The sequence below is a fragment of the Phragmites australis genome, chromosome 5, assembly GCF_958298935.1.
Source record: "Phragmites australis chromosome 5, lpPhrAust1.1, whole genome shotgun sequence".
Classification (NCBI taxonomy): Eukaryota; Viridiplantae; Streptophyta; class Magnoliopsida; order Poales; family Poaceae; genus Phragmites; species Phragmites australis.
Genome location: NC_084925.1, coordinates 4,801,871 through 4,825,423, shown reverse-complemented (window position 1 = coordinate 4,825,423; position 23,553 = coordinate 4,801,871). Strand labels below are relative to the sequence as shown.

Genomic DNA, 23,553 nt, shown 5'->3' with positions numbered 1-23,553 from the left:
TGATAAAATTTTATTAAAAATCCCCGTTAGCATATTTGTCACATATATGCTTGATAGCCTTGTGATATATAGTTAGTAACAATTAAAAAATCTCAAAAGGAAAACAATCATTACCTTCAAACATAAGTGAATAAAAAAATCATTAAGCAATGCTCATAAAATCATCACATCCATCAAGTACAAACCAAAACATATAATTTAAACATATGATAATGCACATTAAGGGAAGATAAAATAATATCATATGCTTGTTTAGGGAATTACGCAATCTTTAGAATCTTTGAACTCTTTTTTCTCTACTTCATCCTCAATGACTTCTTCTTTACCATCACTGTAAATTAAAGCTTCACAACAACTTGCATCATAGTAAATCCTCTACCGATGAAGTAGAGATTGGTCTTTTGTCATCATTTTGTTTATGTGTGGAACCCTAAGGGACCTTACATCTCAAGTGACCTTATGAGACCTTATTTTGGCACATTAGCAGAATTAGACTGTGATCTAGTGCATGCATGTTACAAAGTGTATGTACCATATTTTCTTAATTGGTATCGAATTAAGATATTCAGGGCTTTTGTAATGTTGAGAAAAGCCTATGATTCTAACAAGCCTATTCAGAAACATCCATATCTTATAGGTGGAAGTTTTGGCACTTCGGGTCCAATCCATACTGTATAATTGATCAAATATTTGCACTGACGTATTCACCCAAAATAGCACTTGATGTGGAGAAAGAACTTTCTTCTCAATTGCTGGCATCTTTATCAGTAGTACATATATCAAGACTGTGAAAGGTGCATAGCGCATCATCTTGCCTTCTCGCTGGCAAATTCAATACTAAATGGGTACCATTTGATTTATTACTTTGTGTGACCTTTGACAACTTTTAAGCATTCTCTCTAAATATGTTGGGCTTAATTTTGTTTTCCTTTATCCTATCTTGGAAAAGATCATAAGCTATGTAAAATCAGCAATAGAAATATCTGGTATAAATAATAAAAAAGAGAACAGAGGGTGTAACTTCAAAGCACCTAATAAATGTAAGTAAAATGATATGTATGTTGTAGTTCTCTTGTTTAATGAGTCGATAACAGCTAAAACATAGTGAGAGGAAATATTATCTTCTTCAGCTCTCAGAGCTATAATACTGGTAATCTAAGAAAAGCATAGACAATAACTTTATTACAATAGACATGATATAAACTCACATAGTAGCAATATGATTGAATAAAACACAGGTCAAGACCAAAAACATGACCACTATCAAAACCCAGGTTAAGCTACTAAAGAAATACATTACATTTCAAAAAAAATCTAATGGAACACATCTATCGAAATCCTTATAAATACTTTCGTTTCCAGATATTACAAGGTAGACATTCACCATCACACACATATACATATTATCCTGTACACATGACATGAATCTAGGCACCCATGGTTATCCACTTCGATAAAATTATATTAAAAAGCCTAGTTAGCATATTTATCACATATATGATTGATAGCTTAGTGATATATAACTAGTAACAATTCAAAATATTTATCAAAAGGAAAAATATATATTTTATCCTAAAATAAATATATGAGAATTATAATTTATTCACTAAGCTATGCTAATAAAATCATAACATCCGTCAATCAGAAACTAGTGTAAAATTTATACATAAGGTAATGCACATTAAGGCAAAATAAAACAAGGCATCACATACCACCACGCACATACACATGTGTGCATCCTGTACACACTATAGGAATCTAACTAAAGCACCTATGGTCATGCGGAGAGCGTACTTCCCACTTTGATATAACTTTAAGGAGTTTAATTAGTCGATTTGTCACATGTATACTTTATTGCTTGGTGATATTTATTTAGTAGCTATCAAAAACATTTCTTAAAAAGAAAAAGATCTTTTACCTTCAAAGAAATGCAAGTAATCTAGAATTTATTCATTAAGTTATGCTCATAAGTATATCACATCCACCGATCATAAACTAGTGCATAATTAAAATATATGGTAATGCACATTTAAGGCAAAAGTAAACGATATCTCAGGTTCCTTACCGAATTATGCAACCTCCAGAAGTTTGAACTCTTTGTTCTCTTCTTTATCCTCAATGGCTTATGTTCACTATATATTATGGCAAACTAAAGCTTCGCCACAACTTAAATCATAGTAAATCCTCCACTAACCAAGTAGATATTGGTCTTCTATCATCATTTGGTTCTTACATGAAACCCTAAGAGGCCTTAAATCTTAAGAGACCTGAACATTATCCAAAAAATGGATCGTGATCTCATGCATGCATATTACAAAGTGTGTATGCCATTTTTTTTTACTAGTATCTAATTAAGATATGTAGAGCTTTGGGGGTATTGAGAAAAGCTTGTTGTTAGAAGCTAACCTATCCAATAAGATCCATGTCATATAAGTGAAAGCTTTGGCACTTCTGGTAGTTTAGTCGGTTGGATTTTTGTCACTCAAGGACCCTATCGGTGTGCACTACAATGCAAGAAGTAAATACATATACGTGGTAGGACTATGTTGAATGTAAGAGTAAACATGAATATTTACTAGGAGTATGTAAAAGGCCAGCAAGTAACCTGATACCCATTTATTGTGTATTATGTTCATTTTAGGTAGTAAAATGTGTTTACGGGAGTATAAGTCAAACACACACACTGGTTAACAAGTTGTGCACTCAAACCACTCATGCGCACAAACAAGTGTATGTGTCCCCTACACACCCTAGGTATTTATAGGAGTCACACAAGGCATCAGGGAGCATATGTGTACACAATTTCCCACTAAACACGCATGAGTGTTCTCTCTTGAAATTGGTGGACTCCTAGTCTCTAAGATCGTTATTCAACATATGCATCATTCTCTCATCACAATTCTACACCTTGGCCTACAACTTCTTACCTCAGTGTATTTAAGCCTCTAGCTTCTTCTGTAGCTCTGCATCCTCCTTATTTGGTTATTGCAAATGTGCTTGGTGTCTAGGTGGCACTTTGGATCTTGTTAATACCAATGGTAGGTTTGTTAAGACTTAAGAGCATCACTTACAAAGAGGCCATTAATGCCGGAGTTGATAGAGGGTTGATTAAAGCAGTAAAGCTTACTAGTGAATGATACCATGTTACTAGTGTTTTGAGTACTCATTCTCAATCTTCCCTTCATTGAATACTCAATGTATTTGAGTCTCCTCGGTATATGTGTCAAACAACCAGCCAGCTTCAAAGAAAATCAAAGTTGCTAAGCGGACAGTTTCTCCAGCCAGCATCTTCTTCAAACAATCGCTTCTCACGACACACAATTTCTTAGAAATAAGCTATTCAAAAGGGGTCATAGTTTCTCCACTGTTGGGAAAAAATGAACTTAGGTATTTACCCACCCATGGCTGTATGGGTGCTTATTCACGTCAATTTTAAAAGTAGCGATGCAAATTAATTAGCCTAAAGGTATACACTGACCCTCTTTAGTTTAATCAATTACACTAATTTTCTAAAATTTTGTTCAATTTTAGAAAAATAGTGTTATTAGTTGAACTAAAAAGAGTCGGTAAGTAGCCTTAAATTCACCAATTTGCACCTTATTTAAAAGTGTGTGCACCACAGAGTCCTAAAAAGAAGTGTGCGCACCTCAATGAAGCTTAGAAAAGGTGAATGGAATCGCATAAAACAGAAGCTAAACTAAAAAAACAAAATAAGAATTTTTTAGAAGGTACAACGAGGATGCACACATACACTTCACGCTCACACCACATGCACACATACTTGCACGTCCATACACATGCTAGGATGGAATTGGATGTGGTAGGTTTTTCTTGAGTTTTTTTATTTTTATATTTTTTTATATCTAATATTTAAATAAATAGACTCCTGATGTTAAAATTTGCAGAAATAAGCGTCTACCGTCCCCTGAAAGGGCTGCAGCCCTTTTAGAGGGCGGTTAGGATACCATGGTGGCACCACCACCCCTTACCACCCTCTCAGAGGGCGGGTAAGGCCCTCCTCCGTGCCTGCCCCCCTTACCGCCCTCTCAGAGGGCGGGTAGGCCCGTCCCCCTCGTCCGAGATCAAATTAAAAAATAGTGCACATTCATTCGGTGAAAAATGTTAGTTGTCGATATTATGGCAATTTTGGATCGAAATGGTCAAAACAACATCACAGAGTAGTTACTTTTTAGAAATTTTGGATCGATGTAAATTTGTCGATATTTGTGTATTTATTTGATGTAAATTTGTCGATATTAGTAACATAATGTTGGGAGGATACAAAATCTATTTTTTGAACAATTGTAGTTGTGAAGCACTATTAGCATAATACCGGGCACGGAGGTTACATACGGTGATAAACATTACATAGGACTCTAACCATAAAAACACGACAACAACAAATGGTGGCATGTATGGTACGCCTAAAGACCAACCTAATAGCGTGCCGCTGCTAATCCTAACATGCCTTAGGGAGTGAAAATATGCGGGGTTACAGTAGATGCTCTCTACTGAGTGCACATAGGATATTTGCCCTTTCTCAGGGCATCGGAGCCACTCACCTTAGCGTGACGGGCCCTCTCCCGATTCCTTGTCCTCTTTGCTTCGCGTGCTTGAGCCGCGGTATGGTCATGCGCTGCCTTTCCCATGCACTCCTCCTCCTGCCGCTTCAGCCGTAGTTCCTCCTGTTGTTGCTCGTACTCCCGATGTACGTACGCTTCCCTCCTCCACCGCATGCTCATATCGACCCATCGCTTTTGATCTTCATTTTGCTCCATATCAAGCCATTAAATGAAGTCTTAGATAGGTGGAGGATACTGGACAAATAAAACAAGATGTGAAATTAGTAAAACAGTGCGTGAAATTGTATGGGACAAGATGTGGAAAGTGCCACATGACTGATCTATGTCGCTATACCGGTTGATACTCATACGGTCCATGTTGAGGCTTGTCGTATTGGTAGTTAGCACACATGAAGAAGCGTATGCCATAGGTGTAGGAGATGTCCTAGGACTCGCGAAGCCTACAGAGGTCATCACAAAAGCATATCGGCGGTTCGACCCCCTGGGGAATGAAAATCCCCCAATATTTCTTGGGTGGGCTTGGTAGAGCTGAGAAAGACATTGCAGTTGAGAGAGGTGAGGAAGGAATGGCCTATCCATGGATGAGGGTGCGGTTATTTATGATGCTTAGAGGTTGGTACATGGACTGAGTGCATGGGCTTGGCTGGGGGCTGGAGCATAGGATTCCCTGTGAAAGATGGAAAAGTTGTAGTATTGATGCTAGGCAGAGATTCCATGTTTCAAGATAGAGGTGTTGTCATTTAATTTATGATTATAGCTCTGTCGTGTGGTCACTTCATGTCTACAGCCTGCGTCAGGATAGATGTGTTGTTATTTCATGGTTAAAGCTGAGTCGTGTGGTCACTTCATGCATAAGTAGCTTTGTAAGAAATGATTTTCTAGCTCTGTCGTGACCGGTTCATACAAAGCCGAGGACGAGGAATGAGACAATCTGTTGAAGAAATGCAACTAGCGTGCGGTCACATGGGATTAAGAAATACAATAATAACATGGCAAGTAGACCATAAAACGTAGATACGTCCGAATATGTAAGACTAGTTTGCGAATCGAAGATACATCATGAAACAAACATGTAACTTACAATAGCAAAGGTAAAATCCTACTGTTGTCTCCCCTGCTGTTGTCGGCCGTTCCGACCATCATGGCCCCGAACCCGCTACCGCTGGTTCGCCCTCACATGACCCCTAGAGTAGGTCAGGGCGTCCGGTGGACCAACCTGCCTAGTAGGCCTAGTAGCGATCACAGGTGTCGAGGCCTCCTCCTGGGTCTGCTGCGTTCTAAGTGGAGCACTGGACAACTGGGACCGCGTGACAACATCATAGTCCGGTGTGGCCTCGAAGAAGTCCTTCACGAGGTCGAACGGGGGGTCTAGCCCAGGCTCATCCTCCTGACCTGGGTATGACGACCACAATGGTTCCGCCGCCGTCCATGTATATTCACTCGAGGGGCCTACGAACGGATGAATTTATTAGATACGGTAAATGTGCAAATGAATGTATGAGTATAAAATTCAATGTTGTACCTGTATGGTATGCAGGTGCAGTAGTAGATGGCTAGGCGTGAGTGCCGAAGTGGAGGTCAGAATGGTGGACATGCGAACGGTCGAGGTGCAGATGAAGATGTCCTAGCTTCATCACTGTAGTAACCTGCAGAATATATTAGATATACTATTGAATATATTGAATGCGGCAATGTATTGGTGCCCATTACCTGAGAAGACTGTGAGCGATGAAGGTGTTGGCACTAGGCATGGTCTAGGTGGCAGCGTCGAGAATTGTGTAGTGCACCTAATATTTTTTTTGAAATTAATGCATTAGTAACAAAAGAATATCGGTAACCCCCGTGCGTATGAAAAATATGTACCTATTGTGTCCGAGCCCGGAGGGTGTGGTCCAGGTGGCGGTGTGGATGTCGGTCCCGATGGAGGTCGTTGGATATCAGATCTCCTGAACGACTCTGCGTGGACCCCACTCAACCTAGAAGGACCGGCGACGTCTGTGGTGGATCGGCAAGAGGTAAGCCTCAGGGCCCGTGTGGTCTTATCGAAAACCTGCTTGACAAATCCTGCTTGACAAATACTGCTACATCCGCTGCACTAAGCTGCATCCCTTGCCTCAGGCGGTCTATGGTTCCAGCTGCGTGCTTATGAATATCGTAAATGATATCGGCATGTTGAAACAAACATGAAATAAGAATTTCAGTTTACAGTAGTTCTTCTGGGATTATATGATAAATAAATGAGACATTAATTACACATACCGCTAATGCAGCGTCCTTGTCCCAATGGCCCAGGTAGGCCTCCGTAGTCGACGTGACTTGCTGCCGGACAGTATCTAGGGTGTAGATGACCTGTGTACGTGTACGCAAGATGTACCACCATAGGTACTTCTTGAAGCTCGGCTCGATGAAAGGATGAGGCTCCTCGACGACATCCTCAAGGGCATAGGCCCACGCTGACAGTGGCGGTTCCAGGATTTTGGGCAAGGGTGATCCAACTTAACATTTTTTTTAATACCGCAAATGTAATGTGCCAACATACAAGTATAGAATTTTACCAAAAGCATGGTAGAACTAGATTAATAAGGTCTTACAAACATCGTAAAATCAACAATTAAGTCTGAAATTTGACTTAAAGAAGGTTACACGCATACAATAGTTCAATGAAGATTACAATACTCATTCTTGTTGGTCTTACGCTTTGAATGGTCATGAAAGTTTTGATTATAACATCTCTATTCACTTTGAAGAAAATATCTCACTCAATGAACGTCAATGGACAATCATCCAAAAGATTATCACACATCTTATTTCTTAACTTACTCTTGACTAAACTCATTATAGAAAATACCCTTTCAACACTTTTTTAATCGAATTAATGATGTTCTACACCCCGACTCCAGTTTTTTTTCCAAACTATTGGGCAAAAGAACCAGACAACTCCCAAGAGTTCCTCCGATATTTGAGTAATAATCCAAAGCTGCAGCTCCAAATGCAGTCTCCGAACAAGAATCCAACAAAAAACAAAGGGATCAAGGAAAAAATTAGGAGAGCTCACTTTGGGGAGAAAGATAAAGAACGAAAGTGGACGAAGCAAAAGTCGCAGGATTTAGGAACAAAACTAAGAGCACAGACGCAGGAAACAACCTTTTGCTACCACCTCAACACAAGAAATCGCTACCGATGAAGCAAGAACCGAGGCTACAAGCAAAGACTGCGGAAACCTCGATCAAATGCGGCCTTTTAGAGTCCAAAAAGGCTCCCGTTCCATGCACCAAACCCACAGCTCAGCTCGCCAGATCAATGCCTAAAGCAGTTAACGCTAGCTGCTTCCGGCCATAAAGAAACGCTCCAGAATAACAGCTACAGAAGTAAATGAGCCTAGCACGCTCCAACCCAAGAACACAGAGACGACCAGAGACGAGCCGCCTCGAGCAATGCAAGGATCATGGCAGCTCAGCGAGGATGGCGTGGCCAAGGATTTGAAGGACTGAAGAGGGAGAGAGGCTGCAGTACAGATAGCGTAAGGACGAATGAACACGTTGCTCTGCACGCTCGCTATGTTCGAGATGACGAGCTGCTGGGCAGTATTGGCCAAATCCTTAGGGTGGTCCACGGCCCACCCATGCCACCCTTTGGATCTGCAACTGCACGCTGAGACGTATGGCGCCAAGCGATCTGCCCAGATGTTGCCACCCGGCTGGCCCTTTCGTGTATACCTGCAAGTCAACCACGTTAGATAGACTGTAAATGAGATGAATGCTAAGGATTATATATTTGATTTTAGTTACCTATGAATGTAGCCTAGAACTGTGCGAACATTGACAAGGGGGAAAGCTTGGAAGCGTCTGAACTGCCTCATCACGCGGTAGAGTGAGTACTCCTCGACATAGGTGGCTTTTTCATAAGCTAGTACTCCTCGTCGTGACAACGGAGACAGACTGACATGCGCACGGGCTTGTATGAACAAGTGGTTGTAGGGGATCTAGACCACATCATCTGGACACAAACGGTCGAACTGCGACCTAAAAAGCTTGTACACGCTGTGGGCCTGCTAGTGTGCCTAGTGCAGTTGTGGAGAAAAATAGTAAGAAACCGGAATTAAAACATGTGGCAAGTGAAGCATAGCTATATTTCATACGTACTCGACATCGACACCACAACGAGCCCATGGTGGGCCCGTCCTCCTCGGGTTCACTGTACCAATCCTCAGGGTACGGGGACTGGTCCACAACGGGTCAACCAATCGTGAACCGCTCGTATGACCACAACTGTAGCAGTAGTGGGCACCCAGTAAATGTGGGTAGTGGCTCCTTCTTTGTGTATGTGTCGCACAAGGCATGATACATCTTCGTAAGGATAGCGGAGGCCTAGCTCAACTGGGGGACATCATCGGGCTCTGCATCTGTGATCCACCTCGCGCACGGAATAAGGGTCCTCGACACTAGGTGACCTTGGCCGCTGGTGAACATAACCCAACCGAACAACCAAAGCAGGTAAACCTCCAAGTGCCTCGAGATCGAGTACAAGCTGGCGTCCAGGTGGATGTATGCAGGCTAGAAGTAATGCAAATGATGATGAGTAAAATTTCTTTGAAATCGTAAAGTAAATGGGGAGGTAAATTGCAAGGTACCCGAAACTGGAGGATCCACTTCTTTGTGGGCCCTTGCGGATCCGACAGGAGCTTGGGCACGTAGGCGGGCGTGTCGTCCATCTGCTGAATAGGGGCGAACTGCTGGTGCATTACGCTCATCCATCCTACATCCATGTCGATGACTCCAATGGCAGCTCCAGCGCAAGGTAAGCCTAATAGGTAGGCTATGTCCTGCAACTTCGGAGCCATCTCGCTGCAGGGGTGGTGGAAAGCGTGGGTCTCAGGCCTCCACCGGTTGACCAGTGCAGTGATCAACGAGCGGTCGAAATAGAATCGCCTCACCACTGCCTCAGGGTTCTCTGTCGCTCGGGCCTCCACCAAATGATATAGTGGTAGGAGTCCAGATGCTGCCAACCTAAACCATTTGGAATATAAAGTGAATATAGGGCAAGCAATATGTAAATAAACTGGCACATACGTAGCTAATTAGTGACCCTAACGATCGTCGATCGTAAGTAGCTCCCCAGGGCCACATGGTCAGAAAACCCCTAACTCCATCTGGTGAACGGTGGACAAGAAGTTGCAGTGCTTCTTGTCCATTGCAGGGTCAAGAAGCTCGGAGTCGGTGAGTGCATCATATTTGCATTGAAACCAAATATAAATAGTATGTTACATGAAAATATACACACAGTTATATGAACAGAATATAACATACACGTACACAAAGTTACATGAACATATTACAACATATAGTTACACAATCAAACACAAATGTAAGGTGCAAATGCAACATACATAAGTAAGGTGAATACCTTCCAAATATAACATCGAGATACGCTAAATACATTCACACTTGACCGTTGTTATGACCCCATCTACACACCAGATATATTTTTCGGAGAGTACTTGTATGTGTGACCTGTTTCATCCCAATTGCTGCATCGCTTCACCCTTAGACCCGCCTCGGATTCATCCATATCATTTTGAATCCACCGAGTTTGTTGACGTCCCGGTGTGTACTTCATCCTCTCAAAGTCTGGCACATAGATTCGTGAGGAACTTGGATTACTTGTAAATATATCAACAATGCGTAGCCATAAAGCTCATGGTTACATATGTTCAGTATCTGATCCTTCATAAAGTAGTTAGAAAATGTATTATCTGGGTAGCATATTGTGCTCCCCACATGCAGCTATGATGTGTGTACACAGCCTGTGTAGCAATTGTGGCTTCTGACACGTACAGATGCATGTTCCAATCCTAAGCACGTACTATTGCACATGATGCTCACGTCTGCCACCCCTACGACCCTTATCACGGCACAAGGCACTGAACCTGTGCTCCGTAGTTCCCTCCTGATTGGCGCGGTGCATATGTGACTTCTTTGTGGCCTTCTCCATGTACTCACATAGCATCGATCTATACATCATACCGTTATCTTCCATTGCCTTCGAAGCAGTTGCGTAGCGATCAATGAAATATCTGCAAGTCCCATGCATAATACCTTCAACAATTCCAACAAGTGGGAGAGATCTCATACCCCGCATGACCCAATTATAGATCTCAGCAAGATTAGTTGTCATTATTCCAGACCTTACCCCTCCAATGTCGTACATCAATGCCTCTTTCTCTTTTGGCTCATTTTGTATCCACTGCGAAAAGTTTCTAACACTTGACCCTGACCTCCTTACTATCTATAGTGTATCTGTTGGAAGTGGTCCAAGAGTAATCGGTCATCTCCTGTGTCTCCTAGCTCAACTGTCTGCTTCGTGGTTAGTTCGTCTAATCTTACCCATAGAGCATTGAACTTTCTCTGCTGGTTTTAGCTGCACAATTTCTTGAAAAGATTTATCAACTCCTTATTTTTGAATTGTATGTAAAAGTTTGCACCCATATGCCTTATGCACCACCTACTTTTCAAGTTGGGCCACTTTTCTCTTACACACTGTCGAACGCTGCTGTATTGCATATCCAGCAAAGCCTGCAATAGCCCTGCATGTCTATCATGAATCAAACAAATATCAGGCTAGTTGACGTGATAGGTTGTCATATGAATCTTTGTATGTGCCAAATCTCATCTTAATAGCCCTCTATTTCGTCCTCTATACCTTAACATAGTTTATTGTGTACTGAAACCTTTCCTCATTAGCACGGATTATTGATTGTGGCTCATACTTTATGTTGTTCACAATCTCTCCATTGGCAACAAAAGCCGATGATAGATTCCGGTGGGAGAACTCTATTTCCTCAATGTGACAATTATGCTCCCTAACTATTGAGCACTCCCAGTAGTCAACCCACTTTCCCCTGAATGCGTGCACCCGCCACGAACAATCAGACACCAAACACTTGACGTCGTACTACTTTTTGCTTGACTTCATAACCTTGAATTGCCTCCGAAGAGACAGCGACAAGAATTTCACTGCATCAATAACAACCTCTTTACTAGGGTACATAGCACCCTGGGACACCTTATTCTCATGATATTCTCACGGTGTCCGATGAGCCTCACTGACCACTAGCTTTGAAAAATCATGATTTCTCCACTTTATAGGAACATGAGCATTTACCTCCTTATCGGATGAATCGTCATCGGCAATGGCTTCCTCCAGCTCTTAATCCTCCATCTTCATCTCTTAAATTATGCTAGGGATGTGCTCCCTGTCATCGGCTACACCCCTCGGTTGCATCTCATACACATCCCCAACATCTTGCTCATCCCCCATATTTGCCAGGTCTGCTTCATCCACCACTACCTGACTTGTTTCTACTACTGCTTTCGCAAAAAATTATCTTAGTTGGATCCTTCTGATACGCCTTAGCTAGCAGCACAAAAGAGAGACCATGTTCACATGATATATCTACATACTGCCTACAAGTAGATGTCGCATTAATCCGGATGAGCTCCCTAAAGTACCCCTGAGTAGCACGGCTTAGCACAGCTCTTAGCTTAAGCTCATGTTGCTAGGGATCCAGTTAAAAATGACGTATCAGCCACTTGCACACACCCACTATGGTCCTCTCATTGGCTATACTAAGTCCCTTGACGACATGCTGAAATCTAGAGAGATCTACACCGTTAGAACCATAACTAATTTGACCTTCACCATCATATATCTGAAAATATAGTTTATCGGACATCCCTGGAAACATCCGAAAATATATCCAATATTAATACCGAAAAACTACACTTCTAATTATCGAAACTATAACAAAATTACCAACACCGATGATCACCTAATAATACGTTTATTTAATTGCTCATAAGCAAATTAAACTAATTAACCATCTGTTTATTTAATAAAATTTCTAATTATCTATAATTATTACTTACATCATTATTTTGTAAAATCTAGATAATCGAAATTACCATACTCTAAATACTACTATGCATCTGATGGTTATTATACCGTATCAAAATTGATATTTACAATATACTACAAAAGATAGCATATCCTACCTTTCTAAACCCTAGGTCGCATATAATATAACTATTTTTATGCCACTAAACCCTAGATCTAGTAGTACTTTAATTACTAATAAAAACATAAGTCTAAAAAAATTATCGAAAACCGCGATCTAAAATCCGCGGATCAAAAACAGTATGTCTCCCTCTCCTCTCCTCTCATCTCTTTCTTTTTTTCCAGATTTAAATGACTATTTTGGCTGATTTTTAGCCTTTTATACTGATGTAGGAGGACGGGGGAGGATGTTAACCACCCCATAAGAGGACGGTAAAGTGGCTAACCGCTCTCTCAGAGAGCGGTAAGGGGTTGAGCATAGGGGAGAGCCCTACCCGCTCTCTCAAAGAGCGGTAAAGGATGGTGGTGCTACCGTAGCATACTTTTAGGGGACGATAGATGACTATTTTACAAATCTTGACATCGGTCTATTTATTTAAATGTTAGATATAAAAAATAAAAAAACTCGGTTTTTCCTATGGGCTTTACATGTGGAGGCGGCTGAAAAAAGGCCCAGAAAGGCCCAGTCTACCTTTCGTACCACGTCAGGCCACAATCACAAAGCGGAAGCCCAGCCCAGCCCATCCCAGCCCAGACAAGGCCTCCGGATCAATCCTCGGCACCGATCCCCTTCCCCTCCGCCGCCGCCGCCGCCGCCGCCTCTCTCCTCCTCCTCGTCGCCGGTGGCGATGGTTCCGCAGAGCCAGAGCAGCTCCCTGCAGCGCCTCCACCACGTCGAGAAGGTACCCTCCCGTACTGCTCTCCTCCCCCCGATTTGGGTGGTTATTGTTTCGGACGGCGATGTGTTTATTTGTGTGCGTGCAGCGGATAGTGCGGGTGTTGGAGCTGGCGGGGGCGGTGATGGAGGAGCTGGGAAACTCGCAGGGCCCCCGCACTGACGCCGTCGGCGCGCACTGCCGTGAGTTCATGGCCTCTATTAAGGTAACCTTCCTGCCTTCCTGCCCTCAGATCTTAGACACCCTGTTTCTGTTGGTGCCCGTTACTGTGCCCTCATTGCTCGATAATGGCATGCTAGAGAAACTGTACTTAGTGGGAAATCAATGGTTGAAATCGATGGTTTATTAGGTTGGGCGCTCCATATTAGCACCTGAATTGGTTTGAATAAAAGTGCTGTATGCAAAATTTTGCTCGTACCAATGTTCCTTACGTTCCACCAAGAGATAATGTAAATTATGCCTCTGCCCTGCAGTTGGCTTTCATTCTAGCGAAGCATACACTCCCAAAATCGTTCATGATAACTCACTGGTTCATTATTGTTGTGTTGGAGTAGGATATTCAAACAACATTGCGTGAGGAAATCAAAAGTGCTTGTGAACATCGTCCATTTGAAAAATGTGACTACAGTGCGAGGATTGCTAATGACATATGTTGTAAGAAGCTGGAGTATGTAATTGAGAAGTTGGATGCTATGCAATTGAACATCGAAGAAAGCACTGACGATATTTAGAAAGCTGCCAAGCTGTCTATCTATTGGTGAGTGCAGTGCTCCCCATGGCTTCCTTTCTTGACTTTTTATTAGGACCTGTTTGGAATGCGAGGTTTGTTTAAGGAATTTTAGGGCTTTAGTTAAGGATTTGGTTCCTAACCCCCCTATCCAAACAGGCCATTACTATAGTAGCTACAGGATATCTTTCGTTTAGTTGAATTCAATAAAAATTAACGTAACGGGGTATAAACTGCATAGGGAATAAGAGACACTAGTATTGTGGTACTAGCCCTGCGTATGCCATATTTCCATATATATAAAAACTTGGGTCGTTTCAGGCCCCTCAAAAGTGATTTCACTCAGTATTCTACTCCTGTAGCACATTTGGCAGATTAGTTGTGAATTTTCTTTACTTGCTAGGCAACCGGCATGATCCGCGACACTACATGACTTTCATTGCACTATATGTTATGTGTTTTCATGGATGACCATTTCTTTTTGGCTACTAAAATTACCTGATGAAGCTTTTGCAATTCGTATATGGATGCTTTAAATTTTAAGCTTTCATACTGTTGTTCCTCAACATGTGATTCATGGATTTGGGATGATAAAGTTACACCAGATAATTGTATGGAATACACTGCTAAATCTTGTAAAGTATGTGGCTAGCTCTTGTAATAGGTTAGGCATCTTCTTGTATACTTTTATCTGTCAAAAAGGGGAAACTGTTTATGTTTCTTTATCATGCTAATGATATTTTTTGGTACTCATCCTTGAAGAACTGTCTACCTTTTGAACTGGAATGTGGTTTCTTCTCCGTTCAGAAACAGTAGCCGTATTTCTTTTTGGACAAGTCAAACTTTGTGTACTTTGACTAACATTTAATCAATTTATAAAAATGTCTTGTGTATAAAAATTATACAACTAGGTTCACAATTCAAAATGATTTCACACTCTATAGGTTTTTAGCTATAAATAATATATTTTGTGAGAAAACCTTAGTTAAAATTCAACTTCGAAGACCGATCCCAAGAGAAATACACCTACTATTTCTGAACGGAGGGAGTAAATTACACATACTTTGTGGATTACTTTCAGGGTCATGAGCGGTGTATATCTCTGATTGGGCGGTATACAGAAGGAACGTTAGTGAAGCTTCCGATTAACTCACAATAGCAGGGAGCTTTGCTCAACTCTGGGATTGTAACTTGTGGTTTATTTGTAGTATATTTATCCGGGACAGTGTTCTTCCTTAGTTCAGCTGCAGCTGTGCAGAACAGCTACCTGCTGATGCACAGTAGCAAGGAGCTGGGCTTAACTAGCATATGAGTAGCATCCTTGGGACTAAAACAGAGGGATTTTTTGAGGTAGTGTATTTTACTAACGAGAATTTCTTCTTCTGTAGCACTTCAATGTATTGCATACACTTGCTTCATCCTTAGAACATGCCTTTTGCTATATTGGTAGCTCATTCTTGAACAGTGATCCTCATGTACACTAGCAATGAACGGTGTTTTGATTTATTGTTGCTGATGGTTCGACATCCACTGCATTCCAAGCTCGTCAGGTTTTAACTGCTGCAAATACTGTATGATTGTTTACTCTATTTGTAAAAAGTTCGAAGTCCTCAAGGCTCATGTCAAAGGATTGAGTATGCCGCCACATCAGCCCCATCAAATCCCAAGTACACCCTATCTATCTCTTCAAGGGAGTTGACTACAAGTACAGTAATTATTGAAGACTTATATTCCATTTTATGATTTTCAGTGATTCTCCCAAGTGAATTTTTTTATTTGCAGACTTGTCCTTTAATGAAGTCACCAAGCAGGTGAACAACATGCTTGATTGGAGGGAGCCAGGGTGGAGAGAAGGCACCCCTTGAATCCTGTTGCATGTGAGGTCGAGGAGTATGATGGAGAGGCAATTAACTGTAATTGACACTAGCGTGATGAGCTCCTGAACGTGTTAGAGAACTGGTAACTACCTATTTGTTGTCCATTTTCTAGCATATCAATTACTATATCTTTATATGTCTTTGTGCTGCCATTTGTTTGTTAATTCACAACACAAGCAACCTTTTTGAATTAATAATCAAATTGGAGAGATCAAACTGGATTGGTTTACATTATAGAGGGGGTAAAGGCTTTGTTGCTGTTGTATATGAAAAAACCATTCCATTTGCTCCTAACTAGAAATATGTGATGTTTTAGAGATCTAGATCCACAGAACTTGATGTCTTATTGCTTTCACTTCTCATGAGATCCATCCCCTCTCACCTATCATCTATCCTAGTAGGTTAATCATCCCACCCCACTTCCACAACCAAGAATCCTTGGACTCCATGTTGTTAGGAACCACACAAATGGTCATGCTTATTGTCTTTTATTCAAAGCTATTGATTACAGGGGTTTCTAGATGCCTGACAGGCATGGGTGATAGCTTGATAGGCACATTCTTTGCCCGGTGGTATTGGAAGTGATGGGCATTGGCCACAAGCAAAATATGACTGGCAGAAGGTGAACTTAGCCTCATCTTTTCCCATCTTGCTCAATTGACATTGTTAGTTTTTTTTGTTTAAACTGGTATTGTAGATATATGCTGTATCAGATTATATTTAGGTGCATACATTTTGCATAAATGGTGTATAAATGACTACTATGAAGTAACTGGCAGCTGCATCCATAACACTGATTTTCTTCATTAGATAACTAGCTGGTATGCCTGCAAGATTCAATAATGTAGTCTTAGAATTTAAGTTTGTTAAGAGTGTATTGTTGTATGACATACGGATATGTAGAAGTACCTTGTTGCTTTCAACAATTGGGATATATGGTGAAAAATATATACCATAAACTCATGCAAATTATTTGAAGCATATATCTTCTATGTTACAGTTGATCGCTGGAAAAGCTTGATCTTGGCCATGCTCCTGCCTTCTGATTGCTACAGGAAACATGGTTCAAGATAGGTGAGAGACAAAGTACAACCAAGGGTGGTCTGCTAGCGGCCTTTTTTTCTTAATCTTTTCAGCTATGGCCTAAGCAATAGAGAAATCAGATTAGGCACCTAATTTGAGCAAAGAACCCATGTGCCCATGCATATTCAAGGAGAACGGTGGAATCGACTTATACCCTAGCTGAAGCTTTGTTGCTCCATATTCTTGGCTTTGTTGCTCCATATTCTTGGCTTTGTTGCTCCAGCCATAAATATTTCCCATATGCATGTGTAACCCCTTTTAATAGGGCAGCACCATAGAGCAACCTGATTTAGAGGACCAATGGGTCGCACATGGTTGGTGCTCTTGTTGTTGTGCTTCTTTGGATAGTTGCTACATGAGAAGCCTAATGATCCATCTTGGAGTAATAAAGGAGAAACAGAGCAGGATCAATAGCTGCATGTTTCATCTAGATCACATATCCGATTGACAAAACCTTAATGTCCTAAAGGAGACCTTGTTGACCCCCTCTGCCCTGAAGAGGACACACCCTTTGCCACATACGCGATGACGTTTCTTTTAGCGGTGCGTATAACAAAGATCCATTCCTTTATGAAGCCTATTTCAACTATGCCCTATTTGCTAGTTATGATGTCTTATATTTTAATCTTATCAGATCCAATGTTTACGATCAATAATCATATTTAGGTACCACCAGATTTAGGACTAGATGTTTTTCTCTTTTGAGAGATTTTCTAGACTCTAACCAGACAATAATGAGATTGGCATAATGTCTTATGATAAGATTGCCAAATATAAATTCATCATAATGAAGTGTGAATTGAAAATAGAACAGTTTTGGAGACATGATCATTATACGCAATCGATCCTCTCAGTCATGACCGATAATTATTATCAATATGCCCCTACAGTTTTGCACCATTATTTGGAAAAACAAAGACTCCGACCATGCGCAAAGGCCCCAACTCCACTGGCATCACCACTAGGAGCGGGGTTGGCTCCTAGCAAGACATTTAGGTGGTCCGGTCCTTGATAATGCTCTGTATTTCAGCTAACTTGTCATGGAATGATTTCACATCCTCCAATCCCAGTCCCTCAAAGTCGCCATTCAGCATTCGCATCACTTTGTCATCACAATTCTTCTCCCTTGCCTTCAGCTCCTCACTTCGGCGTATTGAAGCCTCTAGCTGTTTCTGTAGTTTTGCTTCCTCTTTAATGAGCTTTTGCAATCTTGTTGTCTTAGTGGTACTTCGGCTATTGTTAGCATCACCTGCAAAGTAGTAGTTAGTGAATGGAGTTATTAGAGGGGTGGTTAAAGCAGTAATGCTAAGTAGCGGATGATAAGATGATACCAGTATTTTACTTACCCATTGTCAATCTATCCTTGACCGTCGACTACTCAATGTATTCTGGCCTGTTATGATCTTCTGTGTATGTGTAAAAACGACTCGCAAAACTGTATGGTTTAGGGGGTGATGCACATGCCTTTATATAGAGATGACTATGTTTAGGTGGTATTAAATATAAAGGGGGTGCACTTAATTCGTGCAAAAATGAATCGTTTAAAGTTTGGATACATCCAACGCGGATGGATGGATAGACATGATATATAATACCGGCATAGAATAAAGGTGCTTTTGTAGCAGGTAGTAAATTTGCATATGTGTATATTTAGTAGGATTTAATGCGTGCAAAAATGAACCGCCGAAAGTTTGGATACATCCAGTGCTGATGAATTGATAAACATGAAAGATAATGCCAGCATAGACAAAAAGGCATTTTGTTAGCATGTAGTAAATTCGATTATTTGGTGTGTACCTTGTTCAACGTAGCTAATAAATGCGTATATTTAGGACTATGTTCCATATAAGAAATAGATGTGCATATTTAGAAGTACGTAAAAGACTGGCGAGTTAATTTGAGACTTGTTGGTGAGTATTGTCTTCATTATAGGTAGTGTGCGTATATGCAATAGTACTATGATCAATATGAGAAATAACTAAATAAGTGACCTTAATAGATCCTACTTGCCTTGGCTAGCTTGCTTACCCTTCAGACCTGTTGAGTCAAATGCGAAAAACTTGCTCATTCAACAATGAGAAAATGACAACTTGATATTTGCTCATTTATTATCACCCTACCCAGATCACGATATGGCGCGACGCCAAGAGGGTCACGGTCTGACCCTTGCTCATTTAACATTACATCTAGGTTCAGATATGGCGTGTCACTAAGAGGGTCATACCCCCAACTAAATTCAAAAAAATTGGTTTCATCTCCACTAGAGTGGTTGAGATTTCATGTTGGTTTATCCCTTCTTTTTCTGACTTGAGACCGGCTATATTAAAACAACATAGTAGGAGTTAGGTCTTACAAGCTTACAAATGCTAATATATAGGCTTGCAAATTATTTGTAAGCAGCATAGTGTTGACCTTTTCTGTTTAGGCTCCGTTTGGTTCTCAAAATTGCAATGGATGAATTGAACTGGACCTCAAATCCAAATCCATGGAGAATTGCATTGTTTTCTAATTCTAATTTTGTTGTTTGGTTGTCACATGAATTGTAACATGGAAAATGAATATGTGACCAAATTCAATTCATGTTTGGATGCTTATACACAGTCACGCATGAAGACAAGCAACGGTGAGAGGATGCCATGGACACGGCAACAACACAGGGACTCACTGGTCGATAACGAGGAAGAAGCAGCAAGGGGTCGAAGAGGTCACTGTTGTCGAATGGGTCGAGGTCCCCGGCTGCATGCGGGGTCAATTTAGCGGGCGGGGTCAAGCTCGTCGACTTAGGGCGGGGTCGTGGTCATCGGCTACGGGCGAGGTTGACCTGGTTGGTGTTAGATGGGATTGAGGTCATTGGCTGCGGGCGGGGTTGACGTCTTGGCGGCAGATGGGGACGGACTGAGGAACCATGGATCGGACGGTTGTGACATCAGAGAAGACGATTTGGCGGGGCCGGTAGCGAGGAAGACGATTGGAGTAGTTACCGGAGACGAGAAAGATGAGGGGAGGCGATGGCCATGGAGCTCGCCCCGGCGGAGGGATCTCGTGGCTCTTCGTGACGACACCAGGCTTGGGGAAGGAGCCAAGGGGGATCTTGAGGTGGCAGCGGCGGTTGAGGGGAGGTCGAGGTCACTGGCAATAGGCGGGGTGGGGTTTGCCGGCGATACGCGAGGTCAAGCTCGTCGGCGATGGGCGAGGTCGAGCTCGCCGGCGACGGGTCGTGTTCCTCCCAGTAGCGAAGCAGCAATCCCTTTTTTTCTTTAGAGAGGGCGACGATCAATGATCGATTCAGAGGCTTTGGGCTCGGTATTGTGTGGCTGCCAGTTTAGGTGTTCCCAAATTCAGGAAGAATTGGGCTGTAATTCTTATTCTGATTCTAAGTGCAACCAAGCAATAGCATTCACCTCAGGCCGAATTCCAATTCCATGATTCTAGGCCCAATTTAGAGAACCAAACGGTACCTTACTGCTTTTGTCGCATCTAAACTACATAATCACTTTCTCCTTTTCAGCTAGTGCAGGCTCAACAAATCTTTATGAAGTGGAGGATACACAAGTTGGATGTTGGGTGAAAGAAAGAAGTAAACATGGCTTGCCGACGCAAAGAAAAAATCAATCTTGTTTGCCATTGCAGGTAATTGGTTGTTTTGACTCTGCATTTTCTTGGTAACCCAAGGATGTTTTTTTATTTAGTGCACTAATGTTGCTATGAACTGAGATAATTCTTTTTGCGTTGTAGGAATGGCAGAAATGGAGCAAGATGGTGACATGGCTTCTCGTTATATTTCATCAGGAGTTGTATATGAGTACTATATGGGTCAGTCGCAGTTAATGGTGCCATTTCGATGGATAAACCAACAGGAAGTATAAACTCAGTAATGCTAATAAATTTATTACTATGTGCCACTGGTTAGCAACAATCCATCACATCTCCATGTGTCTTTAGTTACCTGTGTGAATATTCGCATAACCTTCTTAGAGCACTCTTGATCCATTCATATGGATGCGTGGTGGACTTTCTGATGGACAGATGGTCTAATGCCATGCGCTTACTTCATGTAAGGAATTAGAATAGGAATGTTGTGCATGCAGTATTTGAGCAATTGTGTGGTCCGTAAGGAATGAAGTTCTTTGTTCCAGTTGCTTCAAATCAAATGCCTGAACGAATGGTTTTGACAATGGCGACGCTTCTCATTGCTTTAGTTCAAAAGGAGAAGCTGAACTATCTGAATATTGCATGTTTTCACTGCAACCTGATTTCTGGCATATTACAGAACGCTTTGAACTCCTTGATTTTTCACTGCTACACCGTAGACTGGTTTCCAATTCACAGTTAGGTATACCATGGATTGGTTTCCAGTAAGTTCTCTGCTAAGTTCAAATTCTGTACCTCCTTATACCTTGCCTGGTTTTGTGTACTTGAATGCATGCTGTATCAGGTACGTCCTTTTTTCACTTTCTTCTTGCTACCTGCCAGACTGAAATAGCTGTTATTTCCCCACTTGATTTCGCACTATTTACCAACTTGCGCTACTACCTACCAGCAAAATAGAATCGGTCTGCAGCTTTAGCCAAAGCACGACTGCGTCTTGGGTTTGTACAAGGAAGCCGTCCCATTCACGTGGATGGGCTAGAATTTTGGATAAAAAATCTCTCGGTTTATGTGAGGCCTGACGAATGTGGTTAGCGCATGAAGATATTTAATATCATCTCAAGGTTTTTTCTTTTCTTTTGTACCAATCCTCCGTGTTATTTTTGACTCTTTTCATCACACACTCTAGGCTCGTGGCAAAGGATTGGGCGCTGCCACATCAACCCACTTTAAGTCCTTGTTTCAAATAGGCACAATAATTTATCTGGCAATAAATTTATTTTTTAAAGAATCTACATTTTAAAGAGATAATGTTGGATTTGATCTAGGCACCCTAACGTATCTAAACCGAACAAGACCAAGAATGAGGGAGGAGTCTGTCTCCACGTATGTCCTTTGATCAGAAACATAACCAATAGATTGGTTACGGTCCCATCATAGTGATGTGCCTATAAAGATGAGGTGGAGTCGACATCTCATTGGTTGATCCCGTGAGGTTGCCTACCCATCCGCCGAAACCAAGGGGACTATCCTAAGGGGCACAAAAACGTGGTCAAGGCCGCTGTCGCTACAACATCAACGCCATCTTCATGTCAACCAGATGCACCAAGCCGACGTCCTCTACATTGCCTACACGTGCATCATGTCGCCTAACTGGATTACACCACCATCTACCTTGAGCCAACATCAAGAGCTAATAGCATCACTGAGCTTCGGTCAGTGCACACTTTCGCTCTTATGTGCGTGTTCAATGTGTGAAATTGCATCTAATGGGAATTAGGATCAATTAAGTCTAATACTTGGCACCACAGCTGACCTAATTTCACTTTGAACCCTAACTACCCCTAATTGAGCTCGGTTTATGCCTGTCTCTGATAATTGGATTCAATTAGCAAAAGTTAATCATATTTAGGCCCTAAGTGTTTATGGATTGGCGCTGATTGGTCATGATTTAGGTGCAATTGGTTAAGTTCAAGCCTAATTAGTTTTGGATTAGTATGCTTATGTTATGTTCATATGCTTATGTTTACGTTTTTTTTGTTGTATGCGATTATGTTTAGTCCTAATTTAGTTAAAATTTATGCAAATTAGATGTATTCAAGTTCAATTAATGTTCGGTTTTGGCTCGGATTGGGTAAGTTTAGACTTGGGTTAGAAATCAGAAGGAGGTGATTATGATTTCTTGTTAAACCCTAAGTCAAATCTGAAAGCTTTACCCCATTTTTGCCCCAAATCCGAAGCAACACAATGAAATCTCCTCTTTTCCCCCAATTTTGCAAACCCTAGAATCAAGGTAATGTGGACAACTTGCGATTTCCTTGTCGATTTGGCTCGCCGGAGACCCGTTGGACCTCCTCTTCGGCGGATCTGTCGCTGCCAGTCCTCCCTTTTGTAGCCCATGGCTCTACTTCCTTCACACCCGCGGCACCTCAAGGACACCACTGGGATCATCTCGATGGAGACGCATGCGGTTTTGGCCGCACACGTGCGCCAGTGAGGAAATTCAAGGTGGTGCTGCTCTCGCCTTCAACTGCTGCTCAACGTCGCCTACTGCGCTACCCTCTCGGCCGGCCCATTTTTTTCGGAGGGTGAGGAGTGATATGAGGTTAGGGTTTCAGCTTCGGGGGTTTTATCTAGCGTGAGATTGTCTTCGAGCCGTCGATCTCCATCCAACTATTGCCGGAGTGTGTCTGTTGATTGGGATGTGATGCCCTCATAGGAGAGACGAATCAGTGAGTTTAAGGACCAATACGGATTGGTTGGGTCACACACCGCGCATCTAGGTTGATTGCGGGGATGGACGCCCGCGCCGCACTATTGAGCCAAGTTGGCCCGACAGGGTAAGAGCCGAGCTGAGCCGAAGGGCAGGCCAAGACGCCTTCTGCTAGCCGGGCCACGCGCTCTAC

General features: G+C 41.9%; 1 protein-coding gene across 1 annotated transcript; it reads left to right on the top strand.

Annotated features, from left to right (window-relative positions):
* Positions 1 to 13,237: 13,237 nt before the first annotated feature.
* Positions 13,238 to 21,000, top strand: LOC133918532 (mediator of RNA polymerase II transcription subunit 11-like). Its single transcript, XM_062362437.1, has 7 exons — positions 13,238 to 13,378; positions 13,461 to 13,577; positions 13,927 to 16,058; positions 16,475 to 16,598; positions 16,977 to 17,050; positions 20,568 to 20,689; positions 20,795 to 21,000. Exons 1-3 carry the CDS (start codon positions 13,325 to 13,327, stop codon positions 14,101 to 14,103), a joined length of 348 nt encoding a protein of 115 aa, XP_062218421.1. The 5' UTR covers positions 13,238 to 13,324; the 3' UTR covers positions 14,104 to 16,058; positions 16,475 to 16,598; positions 16,977 to 17,050; positions 20,568 to 20,689; positions 20,795 to 21,000.
* Positions 21,001 to 23,553: the final 2,553 nt, after the last annotated feature.